The following is a 26579-nucleotide window of genomic DNA, read 5'->3' as shown; positions in this document are numbered from 1 at the left end:
TTTCTCATATAATTCCTGACTTTTCTTTGGTAGATGGATTCCCAAATATTTTATACTCTCAACATTTGTTTGGAATGGAATTTCTCTTTGTATCTCTTGCTGTTGCATTTTGTTAGTGATATATAAAAATGCCGAGGATTTATGTGGATTTATTTTGTATCCTGCCACTTTGCTGAAATTTTGAATTATTTCTAGTAGCTTTTTAGCAGAGTCTTTGGGGTTCTCTAAGTATACCATCATGTCATCTGCAAAAAGTGATAGTTTAATTTCCTCATTTCCTACTCTAATTCCTTGAATCTCTTTCTCGGCTCTTATTGCCGAGGCTAGCGTTTCTAGTACTATATTGAATAGTAATGGTGATAGTGGGCAACCTTGTTTCACTCCTGATCTTACTGGGAAAGGTTGCAGTTTATTTCTATTGCATGTTATGCTTACTGACGGTCTTAAATATATACTCCTGATTATTCTAAGGAATAATCCATTTATTCCTATACTCTCAAGAGTTTTTAGTAGGAATGGATGTTGGATTTTGTCAAATGCTTTTTCTGCATCTATTGAGATGATCATATGGTTCTTATTAATTTGATTATTAATATGGTCAATTATATTAATAGTTTTCCTAATATTAAACCAGCCCTGCATTCCTGGAATAAATCCTACTTGATCATAGTGTATTATCTTGGAGATGATTTTCTGAAGTCTTTTTGCTAATATCTTATTTAAGATTTTAGCATCAATATTCATTAAGGAGATTGGTCTATAATTTTCTTTCTCAGTTTTCGATCTACCAGGTTTAGGTATCAGTACCATGTCTGTGTCATAAAAGGAGTTTGGTAGGACTCCTTCATCCCCTATTTTTTCAAATAATTTATATAACATTGGGGCTAATTGTTCTTTAAATGTTTGGTAGAATTCACATGTGAATCCATCTGGCCCTGGGGATTTTTTCCTGGGGAGTTGATTAATAGCTTGTTCTATTTCTTTTTCTGAAATGGGACTATTTAAGCAATTTATCTCCTCCTCTGTTAATCTAGGGAGCCTATATTTTTGGAGAAAGTCATCCATTTCACTTAAGTTATCAAATTTATTGGCATAAAGTTGGGCAAAGTAACTCCTTATTATTTCTCTAATTTCCTCTTCATTGGTGGAAAGATCCCCCTTTTCATTTGTAAGACTATCAATTTGATTTTCCTCTTTCTTTTTTTTGATCAAATTTACCAAAGGTTTATCTATTTTATTGGCTTTTTCATAAAACCAACTCTTGGTTTTATTTATTAATTCAATAGTTTTTTTACTTTCAATTTTATTGATTTCTCCTTTTAATTTTTGTATTTCGAGTTTAATTTTTGGTTGGGGGTTTATAATTTGGTCTTTTTCTAGCCTTTTAAGTTGTAAGCCCAATTCGTTAATCTTCTCTTTCTCAATTTTCTTCAAATAAGCCTCTAAAGATATAAAATTTCCCCTTATTACTGCTTTAGCTGCATCCCAAAGATTTTGATATGATGTCTCATCATTATCATTATCTTGGGTGAAATTGTTAATTGTTTCTATAATTTGCTCTTTCACCCAGTCATTCTTTAAGATGAGATTATTCAGTTTCCAATTACTTTTTGGTCTATTTACCCCTAACTTTTTACTGAATGTAGCTTTTATTGCATTGTGATCTGAGAAGAAGGCATTTATTATTTCTGCCTTCCTACATTTAATTTTGAGATCTTTATGTCCTAATATATGGTCAATTTTTGTATAGGATCCATGAACTGCTGAGAAGAAAGTATATTCCTTCCTATTGCCATTCAGTTTTCTCCAAAGGTCTATCATACCTAGTTTTTCTAATGTTCTATTTACTTTTTTAATTTCTTTCTTGTTTGTTTTGTGGTTTGATTTGTCTAAATCTGAGAGTGCAAGGTTGAGATCTCCCACTATTATAGTTTTACTGTCTATTTCTTCTTGCAGTTCTCTTAACTTTTCCTTTAGAAAGTTAGATGCTATACCACTTGGTGCATATATGTTTAGTATTGATATGGCTTCATTATTTATGCTACCTTTCAGCAGGATATAGTTTCCTTCCTTATCTTTTTTAACGAGATCTACTTCTGCTTTTGCTTGATCTGAGATAAGGATAGCTACCCCTGCTTTTTTGGCTTTACCTGAAGCATAATAGGCTCTGTTCCAACCTTTTACCTTTACTCTGTATGTATCTCCCTGCTTTAAGTGTGTTTCCTGTAGACAACATATTGTAGGGTTCTGCTTTTTGATCCAATCTGCTATCCGTCTCCGTTTGATGGGATCGTTCATCCCATTTACATTTACAGTTAAAATTACTAATTCTGTGTTTCCTGCCATCGTATTATCCCCAGATTATACTTTTTTCCCTTGACCCCCCTGATCCCCCTCCCCGATATTTAATTTACAGACCCCCCTTGTGACGCGCAACCCTCCCTCTTGTTTTTTTTTTTTTTTTTTTAGGATCCCTCCCCCCTCCCTCCAAGTCCCTTCACTTATTCTCCTTTTCCTTTCCCCTTTTCCTCTCCCCCCTTTTAATGAGGTGAGAGAAAATTCTCTGAAAAACAAATATGTTAATTATTTACTCTTTGAGCCTCTTCTGATGAGAGTAAGATTCACACAATGATTCTCCCCCTCACTAAGTTCCCTCAGATATGGTGTATTTTCTATGTCTCTTCCTGGGATGTAGTTTCCCTCTTTTTATCACTCCTTCCCCTTTTTCTGAACCGACCTCCTTCCCTTTACCACACCCCCCTTTTTTTCTTTTATATCAGTAAAATCAAATTATCCTTGAGTATTTTTTATATACCCACAACAGAGTTACAGTTCTCAAGGGTTCTGTGTACCTTTTTCTGTTTCTTTTCAGTCTTGTGGATGTAGATCAAATTTTTTGTTTAAGTCTGGTTTTTTTCTTAGAAACATATAGAATTCCTCTGTTTCATTGAATGACCATCTTCTTCCATGGAAAAAGATGCTAAACTTAGCTGGGTAGTTCATTCTTGGTTGCAGTCCTTGATCTTTTGCCTTTCGGAATATCAGGTTCCAGGCCCTTCTATCTTTTAATGTGGAGGCAGCCAGATCTTGGGTGACCCTTATTGTGGCACCTTGGTATTTAAATTGTTTTTTTCTAGCTGCTTGCAGGATTTTCTCCTTTGTGTGGTAATTCTGCAGCTTAGCCACAATATTCCGTGGTGTTCTTTTTTTAGGGTCTATTTCAGAAGGAGTTCGATGAATTCTTTCCACATCTACTTTCCCTTCTGTTTCTATTATCTCTGGACAGTTCTCTTTGATAATTTCCTGTAAAATAGAATCTAGGCTCTTTTTTTGGTCATAGTTTTCTGGAAGTCCAATAATCCGCAGATTATCTCTCCTAGATCTATTTTCCAGGTCTATAGATTTTCCCAGTAAGTATTTGACGTTGTTCTCCAGCTTCTCATTTTTTTTGTTTTGTTTGACTGATTCTTGGGTTCTCTGTGAATCATTCATTTCTATTTGTTCCATCCTGACTTTTAAGGAGTTATTTTCTTCTTTCACAGTTTTTAGTTCTTTTTGTAAATGCCCAATTTCGTTTTTAAATGAATTATTTTGCTCTATTGAGTTTTTTTCCATTTCCCTAATTTTTTTTTTGAGAATTATTTTCTTTTTCCAATTCAGAAATTCTATTTTCTTGAGACTTTTTTATCTTTTCCAATTCAGAAATCCTACTTTCCTGTGTTTTTTTAACCTTTTCTAATTCACTAATTTTGTTTCCCTGCATCTCCTGTGAATTCTTTATTTTTTCCAACTCCAATTTCAGGACGTTGTTATTCTCTATCATAACTTCCCTTTCTTTTCCCCATTTTTCTTCGATCTCCCTCAATTTTTTAAGAGCTTCTTCTAGGAGAGAGTTATGTGATGGGGGGCAGGAATCGTTCCCCTTTAGGTTGTTGTCTGTTGATTCTCTGCTGTCAACTTCCTCGGGGTTGGATACCCGCTCTTTCTCTGTATAGAAGGAATCTATGGTTTTTCTAGCTTTCTTGCTCATACTTAAAAAAATCTTTTGGGGTCTGTCCCTGGGGTAGGAAATTATTTACTTCTTTACCAGCTTCCTCCCAGACCGGATGGATGCAGCGGCTCCTGAGCCTGAGCTAAGAGAGAGCTCTGGGAGAGAGTTCCCCACCTCCTCCCTGGAAGTGCCTCAGAGGTGATTAGCACTATTGTGCTTCGAGGGCGTAGAATAGTGAAGACAGCACGAAGCCCAGCCTATGTGTCCGGGTGGGGAGTGGATGTCTGCAGCAGGTGACGTGAGAAGCCCCTGCGCTCAAACTGGAAGTGTCTGCCAGAAACCGCGGTCCCTAGTTCAAAGGTTCCGCTTCTCTGGGACTTCCTGGAGCTGAGTTCCACTCCCTCCAGCTAAGCTAGGCAGTGTGTGTTGCCTTGGGCCGTATCCACCCACTTGTCAATCTCTTAACTATTCTCAGGTGGTAGCTGAGGCCACACCCCCTGGTGCCGAGTCTGTTGAGTCACCCCCAGGGTCCCGGGAAAATCTAATCTGAGTTTTAAAATATTTTGGCTTTCTCTTCTGAACTGCTAAATAATTAGCAGAGAAGAGCTAACGGCCTGTGCCAGATTCCTTTACCTCAGTGGCTTCTCTGATCCCAGAGCCCCTCCCAGCGCAATGGGCGCAGTGTGCCCCTACCCCACCGTCTGTGCTGGTCTTTCTTATTCCTCCCCTGAGAACTGACCTTTCCTGTTGAAACTCCAGATTCTCTTCAGCTGGTAAGTCGTGCTTCCAGTCCTTGTGGTATCTATCAGTCCTGAGCTAATTTTGAGACTTAATTTATCTAATTGGTTGTGAGGGAGTGAGGACGTTCACTGAGTCGTGTGTTTCTTCTCCGCCATCTTACCTCCTAAGATTTCACTTTCACAAACTAAACATCTCTAATTTCTTCAACTAATTTCCATAGGATGTGATCTTGAAGTCTTTCATTATTCTCTTTCTCATTGTCTGGACACTCATCCCCACTTATCAAGTCAATGTAAATTTAAAGTGCTTACATGTGCCAGGTACCATACCAAACACAGAGGTTACAAAGAAGGGTCAAAAATAATTCCTGTCTTCAAGAAGCTTACAGTTTAATGGAGAAGAGAAAATGCAAACAACTATGTACAAACAAGCCAAATCACAGGACAAATTGTCTGTAATCTCAGACTAATGGCACTTTTAGTAAAGGGCATTGGGAAAGTTTTTGTAAAAGGTGGAATTTTAGCTGAGTTTTGAGGGAAGTGATTCGACATATTGTTTATTAGATTTTTCATTAGACATCTATGTGCCAAGTACTATACTAACTACTTTAAAAATATTTCATTTGATTTATCCAATTCCTCTGTAAAGTAGTTGAGAAGGTTAGGGATTAGATGTTGTTTGAGGATGCTTCTGGATCTATATTAATGAGCCATGATCCTGTTATTTATTTCTATTTGAAGTGGAGAATAAAAGTCAAGTTATTGTGATTTCCATTTTACAGTAGAGAAAAATGAGGTAGACAGGTTATGTGACACATTCAGGCTCCCGTAGCTAATATGTACATGAGACTGGATTGAAACTCAGGGTTTCCTGACTCCAGACCCCTGTGCTGCACCCACTATGCCACCTCTATGTCTCTTAAAGGAAGCCAAGAAAACCAAGAGATATGGGAGAGAAGGAGTGAATTCTAAAAATGGGGGACAGCCAGCACAAAGGGCCAGTTTCTAAAATGTAGATGTTGTTTAAGAATACAGAGATACTGTCTTCTGGGGAAGAAGGCAACTCTCAAGTCAAACCATAATTTTGGGGAAATCAGAAACAAGGTACAGCTAAAAAGTTTTTTTAAGAATTCATAATCCTGGGAAATGAGTGTAAACTGTTATTTTTACCTTCTGAATCCAATTCTTCCTGTGCAACAAGAAATTCGGTTCTATACACATATATTGTATATATAAATATTGTAAATATACTGTAATATATTTAACATGTATAAGACTGCCTGCCATCTGGGGGAGGGGGTTGAGGGAAGAGGGGAAAAAATCTGAACAGAAGTAAGTGCAAGGGATAATGTAAAAAATTACCCATGCATATGTACTGTCAAAAAAAAGTTATAATTATAAAATAAAATTAAAATAAAAAAAAGAATACAGAGATACTATATTTACAATACTGAAATAACCTCTTTCTTAATACATCTTGGTTGCTAAATTATACTTTTGATACTTATTGTATTTGAAGTCCATTAAATCTTCTCCAACTTTATTAGATGAACTGTCCTCAAACAAGGCCTCCCCTATTCTATTCAAACAAAGTTGATTTTTTAAACTCAAGTATAAAACTCATTTATTGCTATTAAATTTCATCATAATACACTGGGCCACAGATAACATTCTTTTTATTTGCAGATGAAAAAAGTCTTAGGATAAGTAATATGCTGAATGACAGTCAGGATCCTATGAGATCTCCATAGACTAAAACATTGTCCTAGTTTATTATAGTAAAATTTAATAGCAATAAGTGTAAAATCTTATACTTGGGTTCAAAAAACCAATTTTGCTTGCATAAAATAGGTTTAGTGTGCTTCACAATTTGCTTCCTTTTTGATCATATCTCTATCCTTTGTGTCTGGGATCTCTTGGGTAGTCTGATGAAAACTATAGGCACATTCCCAAAATAATATTCTAAATGCTTAAAATAAAGTAGATATGATCAAAAAGGAAATAAATTGTTTCAAGGAGAGATTCTCTCCGTCTGTCTCTGTCTCTGTCTCTCTCCCTCTCTCTTTCCCTCTTTTTCTCCCTCACCCTTCTCTCTCTGTCTCTATCTTGTCTGTCTGTCTGTCTATCTTTCCTTCTCCTCCCTCTCTCCTTTCTCTGTCTCTGTCTCTGTCTCTGTACCTCTTTGTCTCTGTCTCTCTCTCTCTTTCTCATTTACCACCACAAATAAAGAACCCTTCATTTAAACCATTTAAATAAAATGTTGATTTGTCCAAGGTATGATCCTAGAGGACTTGTTCTCAATTGCCATTGAAACATTAATGGCTATTCTTTGCATCTAGATATCAATCAATTCCACCTATCTATATTATTTATTACCTAGACTACATCTTACTGTTTCATCCATATGAGATTAATTATATGTGACATGTGAAATATCTAGGTCAACTACATTATTGCATTTCCCTGATTGACTGGACATTTAACCTTGTCAAAAAAAGTAAATGAAGTTTGTCTGGAATGACTTTTTCTTTTCCCTTTCTTCTTCTTCTGGCCAATTCTTAATGAATGGGCTTACACTTACTCCTTATGACTATTCCCTGTCTTTTCCCCCTAAGTATCATTTTAATAATTATTCTAAAATTTTGCCAGCAGTCCAAGTTAAATTCCCTTGCCCATAGTTTGCAGACTACTCTATTTTTCTTTCTGAAATTTAGGATAGCATTTACTCTTCTCTAGTTCTCTTTTTAAAAGAAAGACAACTTTTTTGTACCTGTTTTTCCTCATCTATAAAATGAGGACCATGGCTAAGATCCCATTCATTTCTTTTAATCCTTTGATTCAGCGATGCTTGTCAATTCTACTGAGAGCTTGAAGCATCAAGGGTTGTTGATGGTGCCAGATTCTTTGCTCAACACTGTTCTTCTAAGTGGGTTATGTGTTGTAAAGCAGAAGTGTGGTAACGTATCAAGTCCTGTCCAAGTTAAATAGGTCAGTGAAAATATTTTCAAAACTAGTTTGGGAGTGGTGCATATGGGAAGAAAATGATAACCTGATGGTAAATGGTACTCTAATTTGGCTTTTCGTTTCTTATTTATTCATGGAGTAGTCTTGAATTGAGGGTGACAATGCATGGGACGGGGGGGGGGGGGAAAGATTTCTCCCCTCTTAATTGAAAAGAATGGAGGTTGGATATTGGAAAGCTCCTCCCAGATCCTCCATCATTTAAGAATTTAAGGAGGCGCTCGAGGACATTCACTCCATCATTTATCACCCACCTGACTTCCTAGATTCATCATCTCCTGAAATTCATCATTCTAAAGGATGAAATCAATTCAAGCCATTCTCTACAGTGACTTTAGGATTCAACACTTCCCATCATCCATTCCAGCTTCTTTTTATGTGTTTTCTTCCCCAAGTAGATTGTGGGGTCTTTGAGGCAGGGATAATTATGCTGTTTTTTTGTTTTGTTTTGTTTTGTTTTGAGGGGGGGTAACTCAGGTGTTTACCATAGTGCCTAGAACATAGTTATTGCCTCTGACTCTTTCAGAATGTTAATCATGTTATGTTTGAAGTTTGAACTGATTTCAAGTTATACGTTAAGGATACAAGAAGGTAACCCGATACTCTGAATTTCCTAAAAGCAAGGAACTTAGTGGAAGCAAATTTTAAAATACCTTATATATAATCACATTAAAAAACAAATAATCCAATTAAAACCTTCCAAATGAAGATACATTTCAATAAGGATGTTGTTCAATATAAAAGCTACCCAATGAAATTTAATTTTTTAAGTGATGACCAAGGAAATTGTGACTATGATATGACATACCAAAACAATGACAGAGTCATGTAAAGGCCCATCAGTGTGAAGAGTTTCAATGTCATCTTCAATGTTGTAGTCCCACTCCACTCCTAGATCAATGAATGTCCGAGACTTTGCTTCTTCCCCTCGGCCATTTAAAATGTAGTGTCCTGTTGCTTGGTTCTTGATAGCTAAAGAAAGAGAAAATTGAAAAGCCAGTTATTATAGAACTAAGGATCCATGGTAAACCTATTATTTTCTAAAAAACTAAAAGCTATTTCTCTATCTTTATGTATCATCATTAAACAGCAAGAATAACAATTACAGTATACCTCATTGTTTTGAAGTGACTCTCGCTTCCCACAATGGATATTAATATTGGCATCTCTAGCAAGATTCCTAGATGGGAGATGCATATATACATATATACTTACAATACATACATGAATACACATATGTATATACATATATATATGTATATTTAAAGCTTTGATAGAGTTTAAAATGCAATAAGATTTTTAGGATACCATGTATTTATATACTTATATGATATATTCATATTCAATATGCATATATGTATATACATGGTCAAATGTATATGTATAGACACATGCATATACACACACATATCTGTAATTTCATTGTAATAGGAATTCCTTGTGAGGAATCTCCCTCTACTAATATACCCTGACAGTTTCTCTTCAATGAGTAAGTAGTCTTAGAGAGTAACCTAAACTGGGGATATCAAATTCAAATAGAAACTGATCCCTGTAGCCCCATACTGACTTAGAAAATTACAAATTAACATTATCTGTGTTGCATTGTATTCTTATTTATTTAATTAAACATTTCCTGATGAAAGATTAAATAACTTGCCAAAAGTCATAGAACAGTTTTGTTAGAGATGGTACTAGAACCTTGGCCTTTTTGGCTTTGAGGACAGATCTCTATTTGCTATTCCATACTGCCTCTCAGGTAGAGCCTAGGTGACACAGAAGATAATGGTAACCTTAACAGTAACAGGGAGGCTTGGAAGAGGGGAGTGGCTGAAAGGAAAGATAATAAATTCAGTTTGGAGCATGTTACATTTAAGATGTCTTAGGGCATCTAGCTTAAGATGTCCAATATATAGCTGGTAATGTGAGACAGGAAATACATTAAGTTTGGATAAATGGCTCTGTATGTATTGGGTGCATATGCATACTTTTTGCCTGGCACTCAAAATTTAAAATTCCATAGCATAGAACGATAAAAGCAGAAACCCATATATTCTAGTCTTTTGGGGGGTTAAAATCTGGCATATAACTTGCAAACAATTTATGGTCCACAAAAATAATATTTTCATTTACTTAACTGTGCAACTGAGGGAAAGGAAAAGAGAGAGAACAAATTGAAAGAAGAACCACATCAAAATTCTAGGTCTTACAATTATTATTGTTTTAAGTAAAAACAGTGAGAATCCGTTTTCAAAAACTGATTCAACTAAACACTGTATAAATAATTTCATTTCTCAACTTATAGGGTAAAAATGGAAAAAAAATTCCACTGAAGCAACAAATGATTTTAGCTGGGTCTTTGAAACCTTAATGTTGCTTTAACAATAGGACGGATCACATTTAAAGTCTGAATGTGTACTTATAAGTGGAACATTAGTCACAGTCTATTTGTGTTACTTGTTTATGCCAATAGAACAGGTAATTTCTCAAATGGATTATTAGTACCTGAGGGAAAAAAAGAGAAGGACCATTGGGGATACTATTGATCACTGTGCAAGCTGGAAAATACAGAAGTGGCCAAGAATAAATTTGCTAAAATCATCCAGATATTTTTCCCCAAAGAGGTGCAAATCCACTCAAAACACATGGCTTTTATTCAGGCCAGAGAATATCTGACATGTGACATCACCAGATTACAACATGGCAATAGGTAGAATGCCCTACTTTTAGTAGGGTAATCATAGCCATAGTCAAATGCTGTAATATTATTATGCTTTAATATATTTTGTTGTTGTTCAATTGTTTCTTGTCATGTCTGATTTTTCATGACCCCATTTGGGGTTTTCTTGGCAAAGATACTGGAGTGGTCTGCAATTTCCCTTTCCAGCTCATTGTATAAGTGAGGAAATGGAGGCAATGTTTTATTTTTTTTTACTTTCCCTCCCTTAAATTAACAAACTAACAAGGATTCATCTCCAAAGCTAAAAAGCTTTCATTTCTTGATTTTGTCTCCTACTACTTGAAATTCTTTCCTTTTTGTATGTCTATTTGTACACCATTACTGTTTTTTTTTAATATTCCTTCAGTTCTTGAAACCAATGCATTTTTTGATCCTTGACCATTTAAATAGACCTTAGTAGACAGTACAGAATGCAAGGATGGAAACACTTACCAAGGATATGAGAAGTGGCTTCGTCTTCCTGAATTAACACATGTCTAGCACCAGGGGGAATATCAAACATCTTAAGGTACCCTTTTGCACGTTCAGTAATCAGGAGGACACAAGAAGGAAACAGAAGGAATAGCTGAGGTTAGTAGCAAACTATATTATTATTATTATTATTATTGCTTCTACTTGCAGAAGGGTGCACGCAAACTTAAATGCAGTCTGCCACTTCAGCATACTTGATAGGTTTTGTAACATCTGATGCATAGAATGAACACATATTAATGGGAGGAGAGAAATAAATTAGTGATGAAGATCAACTAGTCCATCTCCTTCAATTGAGCCTAGAGAAATGAAGAAATTTGCTCAGTCACATGGGTGGTACATGGTAGAGTTGGGATGTAAAGCCCATTACTCCATCTCGAGATTTCAGCACTTACTGATGGTCCATCAATTTTTGTTACAAACCTATGCATCCTTCCTCTTGTTGGGCTGTCAGTATCATGACAACCAACAACTCAGGCAAAAGCTGTACATTTCCTATGTTCTGACAAGTAACCATTCTCCTCATTGAGTACCCTCATGTTGGCTTCTACCCCTGACTATATGAGCTTCATGAAATTCTTAAATATTCTCATCTTTATCTGCCATTTAAAATTTTTACATAGGGACTCCTGATGGCTAATTCTCTAATGATTTAATATTTTTATATCAAGATGAAAACTGTTAATTGTACCCTAAAAAAGGAAAAGAAAAATTGATTGGTGATTGGAAATTAGGACCTATTGGGGATAAATACAAATCAGTCTTCCACTGATATGCCACACCATACCATGCCATAATATTTAGCAATATCAGCAAGTTAATGTTTTATGGCATTTAGCACAGGGCTTGACACAGCATACTTAATAATTCAATAAATTTAATTCAACAAGCATTTGCTAATTACTATTTTAATTTTATTAATAATTTGCTATCAATAAATGTCAGTTGACTAATTGCCTGCGTGCATGATCTGTGTGTTCCTAGTCTTACAACTTCTTCCCCCTTCCTCTGTGTAGTCTTTGATCCATGATACTGGCCTATTGGCTATTCAAAGAATTCCATCTCTTTTTTGTTGCTGTTGGTTTGTTTTAATCATGTCTAACACTCTGTGACCCTTTTTGGTTTTGTTTTGGCAAAGATTCTGGAGTGATTTGCCCTTTCCTTCTCTAGCTCATTTTACAGATAAGGAAAATGAGGCAAACAGAATTATGTAACTTTCTCAGAGTCATAGTAAGTGTCTCAGACTAGATTTGAACTCAGGTCATCTTGACTCCAGATTTAGCACTCTATCTACTATGCTACTTTTACTTCTACACAACTGAACTTAGCCCATTAATATTACAGAGATATTTAAGCTGGTGGTCATGATTTTTCGTTCTTTATGTCAGAGACTACAGTTAAGAATAACTGACTGCAGAGAAATGGTCAAGACCTATGCTCAAAGGCAAAATTAACAAACCAATTCAGTCAAATATTTAGTGCAGTCAACCAAATCATTATTCTCAGTTTTTTTTTTCCTAGTGAGGCTTAATAGTTTGATTGAATGGACTAACTGCTGTGGTCCCTGATAACACAAACTTATTCATGCATCATAAAACATGTGAAATGTACTACTTTTGCCTATATCTGGGATGCTTCTAAGTGCCAAGCTCCAGAAGCCACTTGCAGCCCATTCCTTTATGCCCGTCATAGAGGCCCATCTTGCTGCTGTTTCCATTTACCATCACTCACCCAGAACATTTTTAGCTGCCTTTGTTTCAAAAAGAGATACATTGCGAGCTCCTTTGGGCAATGTGAAGGCTCCTCTTGTCTTCCCTTAAATAAAATGTCTTAAGTTAGTGCTTTCAGGATCTAAAGTCTTCTTGTTTCATTGACTACATTTGTCTGCCATAGGCATTTTATCAATCTAAATACAATTGATACAAATTTAGTAGTCAATGAAAGTAAGACTAAGTATGAATGAAAAATCATGTAGGTGATTTTAAATTTGGATACTTGCAGATTTCATTTTCCAGTAACTTGAGTTCCTTTTGGCATCTCTTGCTTAAGTGCTTCCCTGTTGGAAGAGGTTGATTAGTCTATTGAATTACTATGTTATCAATATCTCTGCAAAACAACTGATGTCAAATTAACATTACATTTTAGTTGGAATTTCTGAAACTGAGGAAAGTCATTTCTGGCATCCTTTCACAGGTATAGTTCATTCTCATGACCTCTGCCTTAAACCTCTGGGTTGATTATTTATGCGGTCTGAAACATCATTCCATTCTATACAACCTTGCTAACAATGAGTTCTTATGCCTGAAATGCTTTTAGATATTCATTGATTTTATATAGAAAGAAAGTTATTCATGCTTAATTAATCTCCCTTAGAGCTAGTGCCTTTCCTCTATTGATTACCTCCAAATTATCCAGCAAATATCTTGTGTGTACATAGTTGTTTGGATGTTGTCTTTCCCATTAGACTTTAAGAATATTGATAGCAGAGACTGTTCTGCTTTTTTTTGCATCCCAAGTACTTGTTAACACACTAGCAAATAGCTGACATTTAATAAATGTTTGAGTTTTTCAGGAAAATTGCTTATAGGATGACCATAACATAAAGTCATAACAACATAATTCATAATAATACATAACTCAAATTCATGATAAATGACAATATTTAAAGGATCTACAATTATGAAAAAATTATACACCAATAATTCTGGATAGCAGTGCTCAAAAATATTGGGAAGGAGGGAATGGATTAGTGGCCCAAATCCTTGTACCATTATGAACCCAGAATTATTTCCTCAGAAAACTATTGTACCGAATAAAGATAGCACTGAAATAATTTTGATTTGTGTGTTTGGCATGTGTAGGAGTAAAATACACTGGAAGAATAGTTGTATGCAAGTTAAGTTTTTAAAGCATTATTCCCATGGGCCATTTTGGTAATGATGGTATTTCAGTGTGAATTTTATCAAGTTTACTTTCCCCCCACTCTTTAAGACATTGGCTTAAGGTGGCTTTAGAAAGAACAAGGAATATGCCATAAAATATATGTATGATAGGTTTTCTGATACAAGAACAGAAATGCTCCTCGTTGCCTGTCCCAGGTCCCAAATGAATGATCTATAGCAAAGAAGAAATGTTTCACTGAACATTTTTCACTTTGTAAAAATTACACTTATAAGAAGTTTATCATATAATGTCCAAGTTTAATCATATAATGTCAAAAACATTATAGAAATAAAAGTATAAGTCATGATAACTTGTCTCATAATATTGCAATACTCCTATTGATATTTTATATCCAAATCCTACTTCCAAATCATCAAACCTTATATTGGTTCCATGAAGGGAGTGCACATTTATAACACTGATGCCATGGAACTAATTATTTTCTAAAAGCACTTCACTCCATTGTAGGGATGGGGGATCATGGGTCAATAATATCGCATATACAAAGAGCATTTGGTATAATAAAAATATTAAATCTATATCTTGCTTTAATGATTACATAAATTGAATAGATTTAATAATAATAATTTTCAATAATAGTGCTTTAAGGTTTACAAAGCATTTTACCAATGTTATCTCATTTAATCTTTACAATAACCCTAGGAGATAGGGGTTATTATCCCCATTGGACTTATGGGGAAACTGAGGTACAAAGAAATTAAGTGACTCGCTGATTCACATAGCTAGCAAATATCTGAAGGATGATTTGAATTTTACTTTTCCTCCAAGTTCAGTATTCCATCTACAATTCTATTCTAATGCTGAGAAATACACACACACACACACACACACACACACATATATATAAGCATGTGTATGTAGTCTGTGTATATATATTCATATACATAAGTATCATTGAAATGTTAGCTGACCGATTTGATGAAAATTACAAAAAAATTGGCTTTGTACTTTCTTTAGTGCTATTTAGTGACTTTATATAGCTTTTACCCCATTAAACAAGCTGAGTCCTACAAACATTATTTCACTCAGTGTCATCTACCAAATAGCAAACACTTCACTTTTCAGTGGAACTTTAATTCTATTTTTAAAAGTAGGCATTTAAAAAGGATTTAAAGCTTGGCTTAGAAGATATAGCAACAGAATAAATATCATCATTATTAAAATAAAAAGAACAAAAATAATACAGAACAAAAACTACAACAACTGAAAATAAGATTTTGTATTGTCAGGTCTTCGCTAGCTTAATCAAAAATTCAAAAGCAAATCACTAAATAAAAGATATATGTCATCCAAGTATTCTACTTGCTTTTTTGTTTACAAAGAAAAGTTCTAAATAGTTATAATCATTTGATCTTCATATGAATTTTTTTCTACACAAGTATTGAAATATATATGAATTCAGTAAAAGAATTTATATATAAACATATATACATATACTTATATGTAGAAACACATACACACATATATAAATACTTTAAAAGAATATTACCCTGAAATAACCAAATGAGTAGATCCTTTATAGTTAATTACATGTTAGCCTATCAAATTACAGTTAACCACACATATACATATATTTACTCATATGTGCATACACATAAATACATACATGTGTGTGCAGGTATATACCCATGCCACTTTGGACTTCTGGTAAAAAAAAAAAGTGATTTGCAAGGGGAGGGGAAAGATTTTGGAAAATTTCTCATTTGTAAATAACAGTGTACCAGTATTAGCCCAACATACATACATGAATATACACAGACACTGATCTTACCAGGCTTCTTGGGAGTTCTGGTAAATGTTCCCTTCACAGTGCGACAATGAGAATTATCTCCTCCACAGACTCCACATTTATCTTCAACCTTATTGGAGCCAATCTCTTTATCACAGCCCACTTTCTGTAGAAAAATGACCATAAATGCTACCAGGTTAAGACTGGGATATTCTAGAAATCGGCCCAATCAAGATAAGAATAAGTGAAACAATTCATATGATCTGAAACTTTCCAGAACTCCCTGGCTTCCATTTCCCTTTTCTGTTTAAAGAAATGTTCATGAGCAGTAAAATTGAATCTTGAACTCCTCTGTTGCCTTTTCTAGACTGATGTGTCATAAATTGGGAAACAAATTAAGGATATTATTTTTACTAGATTATAAACTCCTTGAAAGGAGAATTTTGCATCTCCCTATACTATGTACTTGACACTTGACATTTTCATGAATAAAGGCCCAGAGAGGCTAAATGATTTGACTTTAATCCCACAGGTAATAATAATAGTAAAAAGAATTATAATTTTGAAGTGCTTTAACATTTACAGAGTGTTTAATAAATATTTCTTATTAGAGTTCTCCCAACTACCCTTTGTTATTGCTCTATTTAAGTCATTATTCAGTCTTCTCTGATGCTTTGTGACCTAATTTGGGGTTTTCTTGGTAAAGATACTAGATTGGTTTGCCATTTCCTTCTTCTACTCATTTTATAGATGAGGAAATCGAGGCAAATAGGATTAAGTGATTTGCCCAGTATCACACAAGCTAGTAAATGTCTGAAGCTAGATTTGAATTCAGGAAGGAAGATGATGTTTCTTAACTCCTGGCCCAGCATTCTATCCATTGGGCCATTCTATCCACAACTATCCTGTGAAGCAAGTGCTATTATTATCCTCATTTTGTAGATGAGGAAAAGGAAGTACAAACAGGTTAACTAACTTGCCCATAACTAGGACAGAATTATAACTCTGGTCTTTTGGATTTCAAATTTAATAATCTGCATCCTACCCCTCCCACCATCATCATGATGGCTACTTTGACTCTTGCTGCCTTTCACAATATCAGCAAGAGATACAACTTGACTTGGTTAAGATATAGTATAAGGTCTTCCAGAACTGTGCTATTACTACATTCTTCAAGGGTTAATTGGTTGTTGTCCTTTATTCTAGAATAGAACCAAAATGATGTAACTATTTTGGATCAAGGTACAATTTGTCCAACTGTGACTGATCAGACCAATAAGAACTCAGAAGGCTCTACCAGAGATCAGGCACAAATAGTCCATATAAGCAATTGGAGTGGAGGGTTAAGGAATTACCTAAAGGATCTTATCCTAACACATCTCTGTCATCAACCCCCAAGATAGTATAACAGGGAAAATTATAAGAATAAGACATAATGCAAAAAGATCAATTGGGAATCCCTTTGAACGTACCACACACTCTCCTCGCACACATATGCTATATGGGTCTTTGTAAGAACAACGGGTTCCATCATGCACCAGCTGTTTCATATAAGCCACATCTCCTGTCTCTTTGGATTGGCAGTAAAGATGGCATCTTTTGTTGGCTGCAGAGGATGGAGAAGAATGTCAACTGTTTCCATTTAATGGATTAGTTTAAACAGAAGAGTTGGCTTTATTTTTAAAATAGCAAGTTTTAACAAAGTCACATGAAGTCAAAAGGGATGCTGGACAAAGAAATAAAAATAAGCGATACAGTGGAGACAAATCCATATTCTCAGTATTTATATGGAACTCTGAACTCTTTAGGCACATGAGCTTGACACAGATTTTACAGCATATTCCAGTTGGTTTTAACTAATACAACAGAGCTGAAGAACAAGCCCCTTATTTGGCATGTAAGAGTCACTGAACACAATATCTAGGTTCTCATAGTTTCTTAATAAAAGCTACTTTTGCATGATGAATTCTGTATGTGTACTTAAGATAAGAGTGAGAAATGAAGGAAAGAAGCATCTATTAAGCATTTATATCAAGCATAATACTAAATGCTTTATAAATATTATCTCACTTGATCTTCATCCAATCTGAGAAATCAATGCTATTATTATTTTCATTTTTCAAATGAGAAAATTGAGATAGTCAGAGGTTAAAGTGACTTGCTTAAGGTCACACAACTACTTAGTGTCTGAAGCCATATTTGAACTTAGGTCCTTCTAACTACAGATTCAGTACTCTTATCTACTGCACCCCCCAGAGACAGACAACATATTATATTGTTAATGAAGTCATACATTCTAACAGCGGAAGCCTCAACTCTTTTAAAACAGGCAATGAGTTAGGTTATGTTGTGTGCTGTAATCTCACACAGATAGTTTCTTTGATTCACTCTAAATTAAAATAGTTAGCATTTATACAGTGTTGATTTTGAAAACTGCTTTACAAAAGTCATCTCATTGATTCTCATAACAGTTATTGCTGATGAGGAAACTAAGACACAGAAAAGTTAAGTGATTTTTTCAGGATAACAAAGCAAGTATCTGAGTTAAGATTTCAATTCAATTCAACTTGAGTCTCCCTGACTCCAAGAGTTGTCACCTAGCAGCCTCTCAAATGGAAGTAACAATTCAGTCTGAAATTCAATCCATTTATCGGTACTTTAGAAACTTTATGTAATGGAAAAGTGAATTTTAAAGTGCTCTTAAATCCTGGGCCATTATATTCACAGATAGGATATAAAAAAACTCATTTTATTCCTAGTTCTAAATATGCCAAAGAAGTGCTAATTTTCTCAAAATTAGCAATATCAAAACATGAAAAGAAACCCACCTCAGAGTAGATGAACTGAATTATAATCAGGCTAACAGCCTTCCAGCTGATGCTCTGGTTTCACTTTACAGATTTTTGTAGATAGCAGGTAACTTACTGCCTGCTGCCTCTACTAGGCATTTGCATACTTGTTCCTTTCCAGGACCTACTTCTCTTGGAACCTTGTAATTCCTAGAGCCCAAAATGCCAGCTTATAATAGAAAAATTATTATTTGATCAGAGCAGAATGAATTGTTCTCATTTTCCTCCAGCTTCCCTAAATTCATGATTCCTAAAAAAAGCCAGGATCCAACTTCAGATATAGAGGAGTGCTCAATATAGGGAGGCTGTGACTTCATCTCCTACCCTTAGGGAAGCTGAGGAGCAGAATGGCGAAGGAGAAGGTCATTTTGATTATTCTTATCCTTGTTCCCTGGCAGAATAAGACATGATGGTGGAAAAACTCAGAGCTCCCTTCTTGCAAACTAGAAGGCTGAACTGGCGCACTGCTTGACCATTTCTATCCTTCTGCCAGAGAAGTAGCCAGAAGAGGTGGAACCTCTTTTTCACTGTATCTTTAGGAACAGATAATAGAGGCAAGGAAGTACTAAAGTCTAGAAGTCAGTTGGACTGGATTATAATCTCTCACTCTCTTGGTCCTTCTCCTGATAATCACTGCTAGAATAAGAATGCAGTCCCTTCATTTCTCTACCCTTCACTTTCCCTTATCTCTTTTCTTTTCACTTATTCTCCACTTCTGTTTCCTTTTCTTTTTCCTTTCCCCTTCCCTCTCCTTCCTTTTTCCCTCCCCTTTCTTTCCCTTCTTTCCTTCTGTTTCCCCCTTCTCTTTCCCCCTCTTCCCTCCATTCCCTTCTCTTCATTTCCATCTCTTCTCTTCTCCTTTTACTTCTCCTATCCTTTTTCTTTCCCTTCCCTTTCCCTCTTCTTCTCTTCCCTTCCCTCCCTCTCTCTTTTCTTTCTTTCCCTTTTCACCCCTCCTTTTACTTTCCCTTTCCTTCCCCCTTTCTTCCCTTTCTTTCACTTAATAGATCATAAAGTTAAAGGCAGCAGGAAATATAGACACTAAAGTATAGCCAAAACTCATTTTACTTATGAAGGGAATTACATGATTGGTATAAGATCAGATATAAATAAATAGCATCAAATGTAGGTTTTGGGCCCATGTCACCTAACTCCTTCTATGCTGCTATAGTACATCAATATACTTAACATGTTTCTATTGAATAAGAAAAATTTCCAAATATCCTTTCATTAAATGCTCTTGTCTTGTGTTTCATAAAGAGATGTGTGTGTGTGTGTGTGTGTGTGTGTGTGTGTGTGTGTGTGTGTGTGTGTGTATTGTGTGTGTATGTGTGCTGGGTCAACCCTTTATCAGCCGAAATGTCCAGGAAGTAGAGTCCACTTTGGACCCTGAAATGTTAGCCAGTCCCATTTATTCTGGTTCCAATTCCAAGCCCAAGAGGCAGTTGTGATTGATTAGCCTCAATTTGTCCTCACATGTGAAAACTCAGGTTTTTGAGCAGCACTTACCTCCTGTGTCATCAAGTCGAATTTAATAAACCCGATGGACCTTGAACTTAAATTGTAAAGTGTCATGGATTAAGACATGCACAGCAACAGTATTCGACTCACCGTCTGCATGCTCAAAGGGCAGCCAATGGTGTTTGCTGTTCTGATATTCAAAGTGGGAGTTCCGCTGCTGGCACTGCTGGGCTCTGAAATCCTCAAAGAGCTTCGAGCACTCTTCAGTGTTACAAAGCTGGTATTCAAAATTAACACCAGGGCAATCCTGACCACCATTGATTGGCCTAAAGAAAAGATGATCTTTAAAAAGCCTTCTTGGCTCTTGATTCATGATGGGAAGTTTTCTTATACAGGGCCGGCAGGCACAGTGCCAGGGGCTTTGAGCTGCCAGCTTCAAGAGACTGGAATCAGACTTCTTAGCTTAAAAATCTTTCTACCATACATGAGACAGTATACTTAAGACAAATGCTCAAAGTTGAAAAATATATATTTTAATAATATAAGAAGAAAAAAATGAGTATCTGTGATCAGAAAAGGGATTCTGTATCCCCCAACATATACTACTGACATATATTCCTACTGAAGGAGGTATTAATCAAATCTTATCCCAAGAAAGCAAAAAAAAAAAGTCTTATCTCCAAATGGCCCTCACAGAGAGAGGGGCAGAAAAACCCAATATTGTGAGCAAATTTATGCATGATAGCAGAGACTGGAGAAATTGCTAGTCCAAAAAATCCTATCCAAAGAAGGAACTTCTTCTATTCAACATAAAAAAGATATTTCTTTCCTTTTGTGAATACTTTTGGAAAATTGCCTTTCTTTTTCAAGCAAGATGCTGTTTGAGAGAACAGAGATTTTGAATGAGCCCATCTCCTTGTTTCTCTTCCCCTTCAATTCCAGAATAAAAAGCCTACCAGAAACTGGAGAAAATAATGAAATATGTTTCCCAAAAAGCAAAGGAGTTAAAAAATTCAACCCAAGATGATACATTTCACAAACCTGAACCTAATCATAATGAAATATATATGTGTGTGCGCGTGCGTATGTGTGTGTGCGCGTGCATGTGTGTGTATGTGTGTGTGTGTGTGTGTGTGTGTGTGTTTGATAAAAAAGAGACATTTAAAGCATTGCTACAAAGGAAATCAGACACGAGCAGATTGTTTTGCAAATAACAACAACAACAAAAAAAAAAAAAACAAGGAAGCTAAGCAACAAAACAAAATAAATTAAAAAATTAACACACGAAAAAAGAGAAAACAAAAATTAGTAAAACTGTCATTTCTTTATGACATGTGAAAGCCTTCATTTAATTAGAGGGATAGCTCCCAAGTAGCTAATAGAAGATGGGTAAATGTCATGTGATCTTTAAATGATAGTTAAGTTGGAGAATTTAAGACAGTCTGCTCTAGAAGCCCCAAACAGAAAAATAACCCAGTCCTTGGGAAAAAAAAAACAAAACCAAAAAAAACACACAATTGTTTTTGAGAGCAACAGAAGATTTTCCTCCTTTCACCCCACTTCCCTCTACTAGCAAGAGAGTTACTCTCCAAAGGGAAACATCTTTTCAACTTTAGAAAGTCATTTCAAGAGAATTTAAATCATAGTTGAAAAAGGCACAAAATCCTGATAGGCTTTGATATAAAGCAGTCACTCAAGACCAGAAGCAAATTATAAGAGTAGGATCTCTGGCAGAAAAGAATAAAATTGACTAGAAATAGGCTTGCAATCAAACATTCACCCTTAGAGAGGAACAGTCTCTGGGTGAGCAACCCATCCAGAAGGAATATAACAAGAAGGGGGAGCTTTGTGAGGCTTCCACAGGAAAGAAAGGGCTTCTAGGTTAGGAAGTTCTGAGGAGTAAGTAGACTTGGTTACATATGTTTCTTGCGAGTTACTACCATTATATTTTAATTTTATGTCCACTCTTACAAAAGCTGCATATATTAGGAGAAAAACAACATAGATTTAGGGAAGAAATGTTTTATATTTGCTCTTTTTATTATGTAATTTTAGTGAACACTTTGCTTTGGCTGACTTTTGATAGGAATGATACTAGTTGAAGCTCTTGACTTAATGTATTCAAAGAACAGGCTCACAGATCCTCAAATTCTAGCCCAGAATCTGGGAGGAGCAGCTGCCCTCTGGGGACACAAACTAAGAATAGAAGGACCAAGTTGGAGAAGTTCACCCATAGGGAATGCCACCCATGTAAAGGTTATTTCTTCCTATGTAAAATTTTGACAAAATTATTGAAATTTTAATGGATTTTTTGTTTTACTTTTTTACTTACGAAATAGAGATGGAATTGCCCAAATTTCCAAGTGAGATTGGCTGCTCCATAGAAATGGCTCTGAGGTTAGTGTTCAAGTTCACCGTATCTAATAGCATAGTAATAATAATATTACACAATTACCCTAAAGTACATTCTTACTTACATTGGATTATTACACTGGCGTGTCCTGAAGCGAACACCAGTCCCACATGTACGAGAACAGGAGCCAAATTTGGTCCAGGATCCCCAGTTTCCATCCTGCTTTTCTTGATTGGCATTCTTCCACATGCAATGACCCTTGTAGCACCACTTGAGAAAATCAAGACAAAAACTGGATTATTAACATAATTAATATTGATGAATTAATAATATGAAAATAATATGCTGAAATGGAGCATGATTCACATCAATCAATGAATAGTCAACTAAGTGCCCATTTTGTGCCAAAGCTGGAGATAAAAAGACAAAAGTAAAATAATCCCTGCCTTTAAAGAAGTTTATATTCTAAAAGGAAAACAACAATTTATTGTTGAGTCATTTTTCGGTTGAAGCTGATTCTTCATGATTCATTTGAGATTTTTTTTTGGGGGGGCAAAGTTACTTGGAATGGTTTGCCATTTTACATTTTTTTTACAACTAAGGGAAGTGAGGCAAATTAGGCCAAATAACTTTGCCTAGGGTGATGCTGCTAGTATTAGTTTGAATTCAAATTTGAACTTAGAAAGATGAATCTTTCTGATTCTAGGCTGGATGCTCCATCCACTGTACCATCTAGCTGATCTATGTACAGGTTGACACAAAAGATGCAGAGAGAAAATTTAGGGTGACCATGGTGAGGAAGGCATTAACACTTGGGGAAAGACTTATGATACGAGCCCTGACAGAAATCAAGGATCTGAAAATGCATTGATGAGGAAGAGTCCATTCCAGGAATGGAGTACAGCCAGTATGAAGACAGAGATGAGTGATGTTGTATGTAAAGAATAAAACTAGTCAGTCTAGTTGGACCACTGAAGGCAAAAAAAAAAAAAGAATAAAACAAATAAGTCTAGGGACCTAGCCTGAAGCTGACTTGTAGATAGCTTTAAAGACCAAATGGGATTTTATATTTGATCCCAGAAATATAAAGGAACCACTAATACTTAATAAGGGGGAAGGGATAAAAGGGCATGTGGATGTAGGTGTGTATGCACATGTGCATGTGTATAAGTGTGTCTATGTGTGTGCTTTAATTATCTTTCATTCTCAGAAAGAACCAAAATGGCAACATTGTGTTTGGGTCAAAGTACCTTATGTCCAACTGTGGCTGGTCAGAATAATATGAGTTTGGGAGACTACCATGGATTGGGCACAAATAGTCTATAGGAACATTTGGAACAGAAATGTCTCTAAATGGACACATCTCATGTTTCTTTTGAACTATTGCAATTCTGGTTTGCTCAGAGCACAGTGCCTTCTCTGATAGGGGTACACTATACAGAGCCATCCTGTGCCAGTGTCCCTCATGTCTCACAATCAATTCCAAAGTTCTTCAGAGAGACCTTGAGAGTGTCCTTGTATTTATACATATCTATATGCATCATCATCCCCAAAAGAATGTAAATGCCTGGAATACAATGGACCATTGACAAATAGTTATTTACTTATTGATTATTTATTGATTGATTAATAAAATTCCTCTGTTCTCTACTTCTCAGTTAAAGGAAATAAAGTTAGCCCCAAACATAATATAAAACCTGAAATTTGCATTGCAGAAAGATAAATTTAAATGTACAGCTATTTCCCTAAATTAAACTAAATAATCATAAACATGAAAAAGTAGATAATTTAGTTTTTTAAAATTATATATACAGTAAGAACAAAAGCATTAATAAGTGAGAATACATGATTTATTTACAACAATATATCTATATCTATATCTATATAACTATATAACACACACATACTTTTTTCCTAACAGAGTAGGGAGAACATATTCCACAGAAGGACCTTATTCCAACTCTAACAGTCATGGAATCCACATTCAAGCAAAAGGAGTTTATCATGACCAACAAGAACATAGGGGTCACCCAGGCACTTGAATGAGGGACTCTGTAATGTTGTCCTCTCTCATGTATATCATCAATTACAATCTTGGAGTTCCTCCAAGATAAGATTTATACTCTTTAAAATAAAAGGCAGGTTGACATATATTGATTTATATAACAAAAATAATATATAAATCATTTTCAAAACTTTTTCTCACACATTCTCTATTTTTTGAAACTTAAAACAACCTTATAAGGAAGGTAAAAAGACTTAGTCTCAGAATGATTAAGTGAATTATCAACACTCCCATGGGTAAGAACTGGCATGGGAGAGATTACAATCCAGGTTTTCTAGAAAAGCTGTCTGGTTAGAAGCATCCTAACAGAAAGATTTGTTGTTTTTTTTCCTAAATCAACTCTGAATTTTTTTTGAAGTTTTGGTTTTGGAAGGCTGGTCTTTCTTAAGAAACACTATGTGAATAAAGTATGAACTATCAACCAATACATCTGTAAGCATTTACTAAATGCTTATCAAGTACCAGGTACAAAACTAGGTGCTGGGGAGAAGAGATGGATTATACATAATAATATATAGTTGATATAAACATATTAATGTAATAATGTAATGTAAAAATATTAATATCATGATTAATGGTATAATTTACATTATATTAAAGATATATTTAACACAGAATAATTAATATATAATATATATGATATCTCTCTATATACACAAATATACAAAGTATATTAAGGGATTTAGTGCTTTGAATTTTAACTCAAAGCCTAACTACGTTGAAATCTGAAACACCAGTGGTTATTTATACTTGTCAATACACTGTGGAAAAGACAGGGAACAGTCGTTATTTGTCATTTCCCTTTATGCAAACACACACCAGCACATTTTAAGGCTAAAATTTGAATGAGATATACTCACTTTCCCAGGGGCACACTCAGTTCCATCAAGTGGTGGTCCTTTCTTAGTCTTACAGAAATAGGGATTATCAGGATGACTACACCATAGCTGTTTACATGGGTCAAAGGTTCGGAACTGAAAAAATAGATTAAAAAAACTTACATGACATCATAGATAAGATTCAACAATAGTATGTTTCATATCTAATTCATACCATGTTTTTTATTTATATTCCATTTTAGTTGATTAGCAAAAATTACAGTATGACTTTATATATAATGATGACTTATGTAATTCCCAAATAATTAATCTTTTTGATTTATCTAAAACATCATATTAATAAATTGCTAAATAAATATCAAATTAATCAATTTCTAGTCTTATGATTATTCAATTAATCATGCTTAGCTGTTTCCACAAATGATATGATGGAAAGTCATCATTTTCTCTCTGGGCTTCAGTTTCCTCATCTATAAAGGACCTCACTGTAAAATGAGGAAGGACCTTGACTTCAAGGTCCTTTCCATATTTAAATATATAACACTATGTCATTAGTTTTAGTATAACTAAATTCACAATGTTGATATTTAGGAAGGAGACAGTGACAATTATCATGCACTCTTTTGGTGAGACAAAGTTTTAATCAAAATAATTCTAATGATTTCCTATGAAATCCTATGAACCAAGTAAATAATTTAATAATTGTGGATTTTAATTCAGCTGAATGGAACAAAAAAGGATAATTATATTTGAAAGGGTTGTTATTTGAGAGATATATGTTTAGACATAGGAAATGAACCTATGATTTTAATGATATAGGGAATTCTTAGGTGAGGAGTTTATTTCCATCATATTTTCCCAATATGCTATTTGGTATTTAACAACCTAATTATGTATACACAAACACAGGCTTTTACAGAAAATAGACAGGCAAATAGATAAATAGACAGACAGATAAACATATGGATAAATGGATGGAGATGGTAGAGACAGTAGATCTGTCAATTGATCAATAAATAGAAATAGCAGAGAAAGGGGGGGGGAGGAAGAAGGGAGGGAAGGAGGAAGGGAAGGATTGAGGAATGGACAGAGAGAGGGAGAGGGATAGGGAGAGAGAAAGGGAGCAGGAGAAATAGACAGAGACAAAGATGAGAGATAGATAGATTTAGATCTATATAAAGAGGTATTTTTATATAGGGTGTCCCAAAACTCTCAGCGCAGTTTGAAGCTTCAGTTTCTCTAATCTCTCCTCTCTTCAATCTATCTACCTTGCAAGTACCAAAGCAATCTTCCTAAAGTACATGTCTGAACTCCCTTGCTTAAAAATCTTCAATGGCTCCCAACTCCCTCTAAGATTAA

General features: G+C 35.1%; 1 protein-coding gene across 2 annotated transcripts in view; it reads right to left on the bottom strand.

Annotated features, from left to right (window-relative positions):
• The window catches only part of ADAMTS3 (ADAM metallopeptidase with thrombospondin type 1 motif 3), a 281852-nt gene that overhangs the window by 27035 nt on the left and 228238 nt on the right, over window positions 1-26579 (bottom strand). For both annotated transcript variants that reach the window (XM_074275098.1, XM_074275097.1), the window contains exons 11-17: window positions 25242-25355; window positions 22441-22586; window positions 20114-20289; window positions 17126-17259; window positions 15696-15819; window positions 10922-11002; window positions 8561-8724 (exon numbers count right to left, since the gene is read on the bottom strand). In XM_074275098.1, coding sequence (XP_074131199.1) covers window positions 8561-8724; window positions 10922-11002; window positions 15696-15819; window positions 17126-17259; window positions 20114-20289; window positions 22441-22586; window positions 25242-25355 — 939 coding nt within the window. The remainder of the gene's footprint in view (window positions 1-8560; window positions 8725-10921; window positions 11003-15695; window positions 15820-17125; window positions 17260-20113; window positions 20290-22440; window positions 22587-25241; window positions 25356-26579) is intronic.

The sequence above is a fragment of the Sminthopsis crassicaudata genome, chromosome 6 (assembly GCF_048593235.1).
Source record: "Sminthopsis crassicaudata isolate SCR6 chromosome 6, ASM4859323v1, whole genome shotgun sequence".
In the NCBI taxonomy this organism is placed as follows: domain Eukaryota; kingdom Metazoa; phylum Chordata; class Mammalia; order Dasyuromorphia; family Dasyuridae; genus Sminthopsis; species Sminthopsis crassicaudata.
The sequence above is the reverse complement of the archived record's forward strand: the minus strand, read 5'-3'. Positions and strand labels throughout refer to the sequence as shown.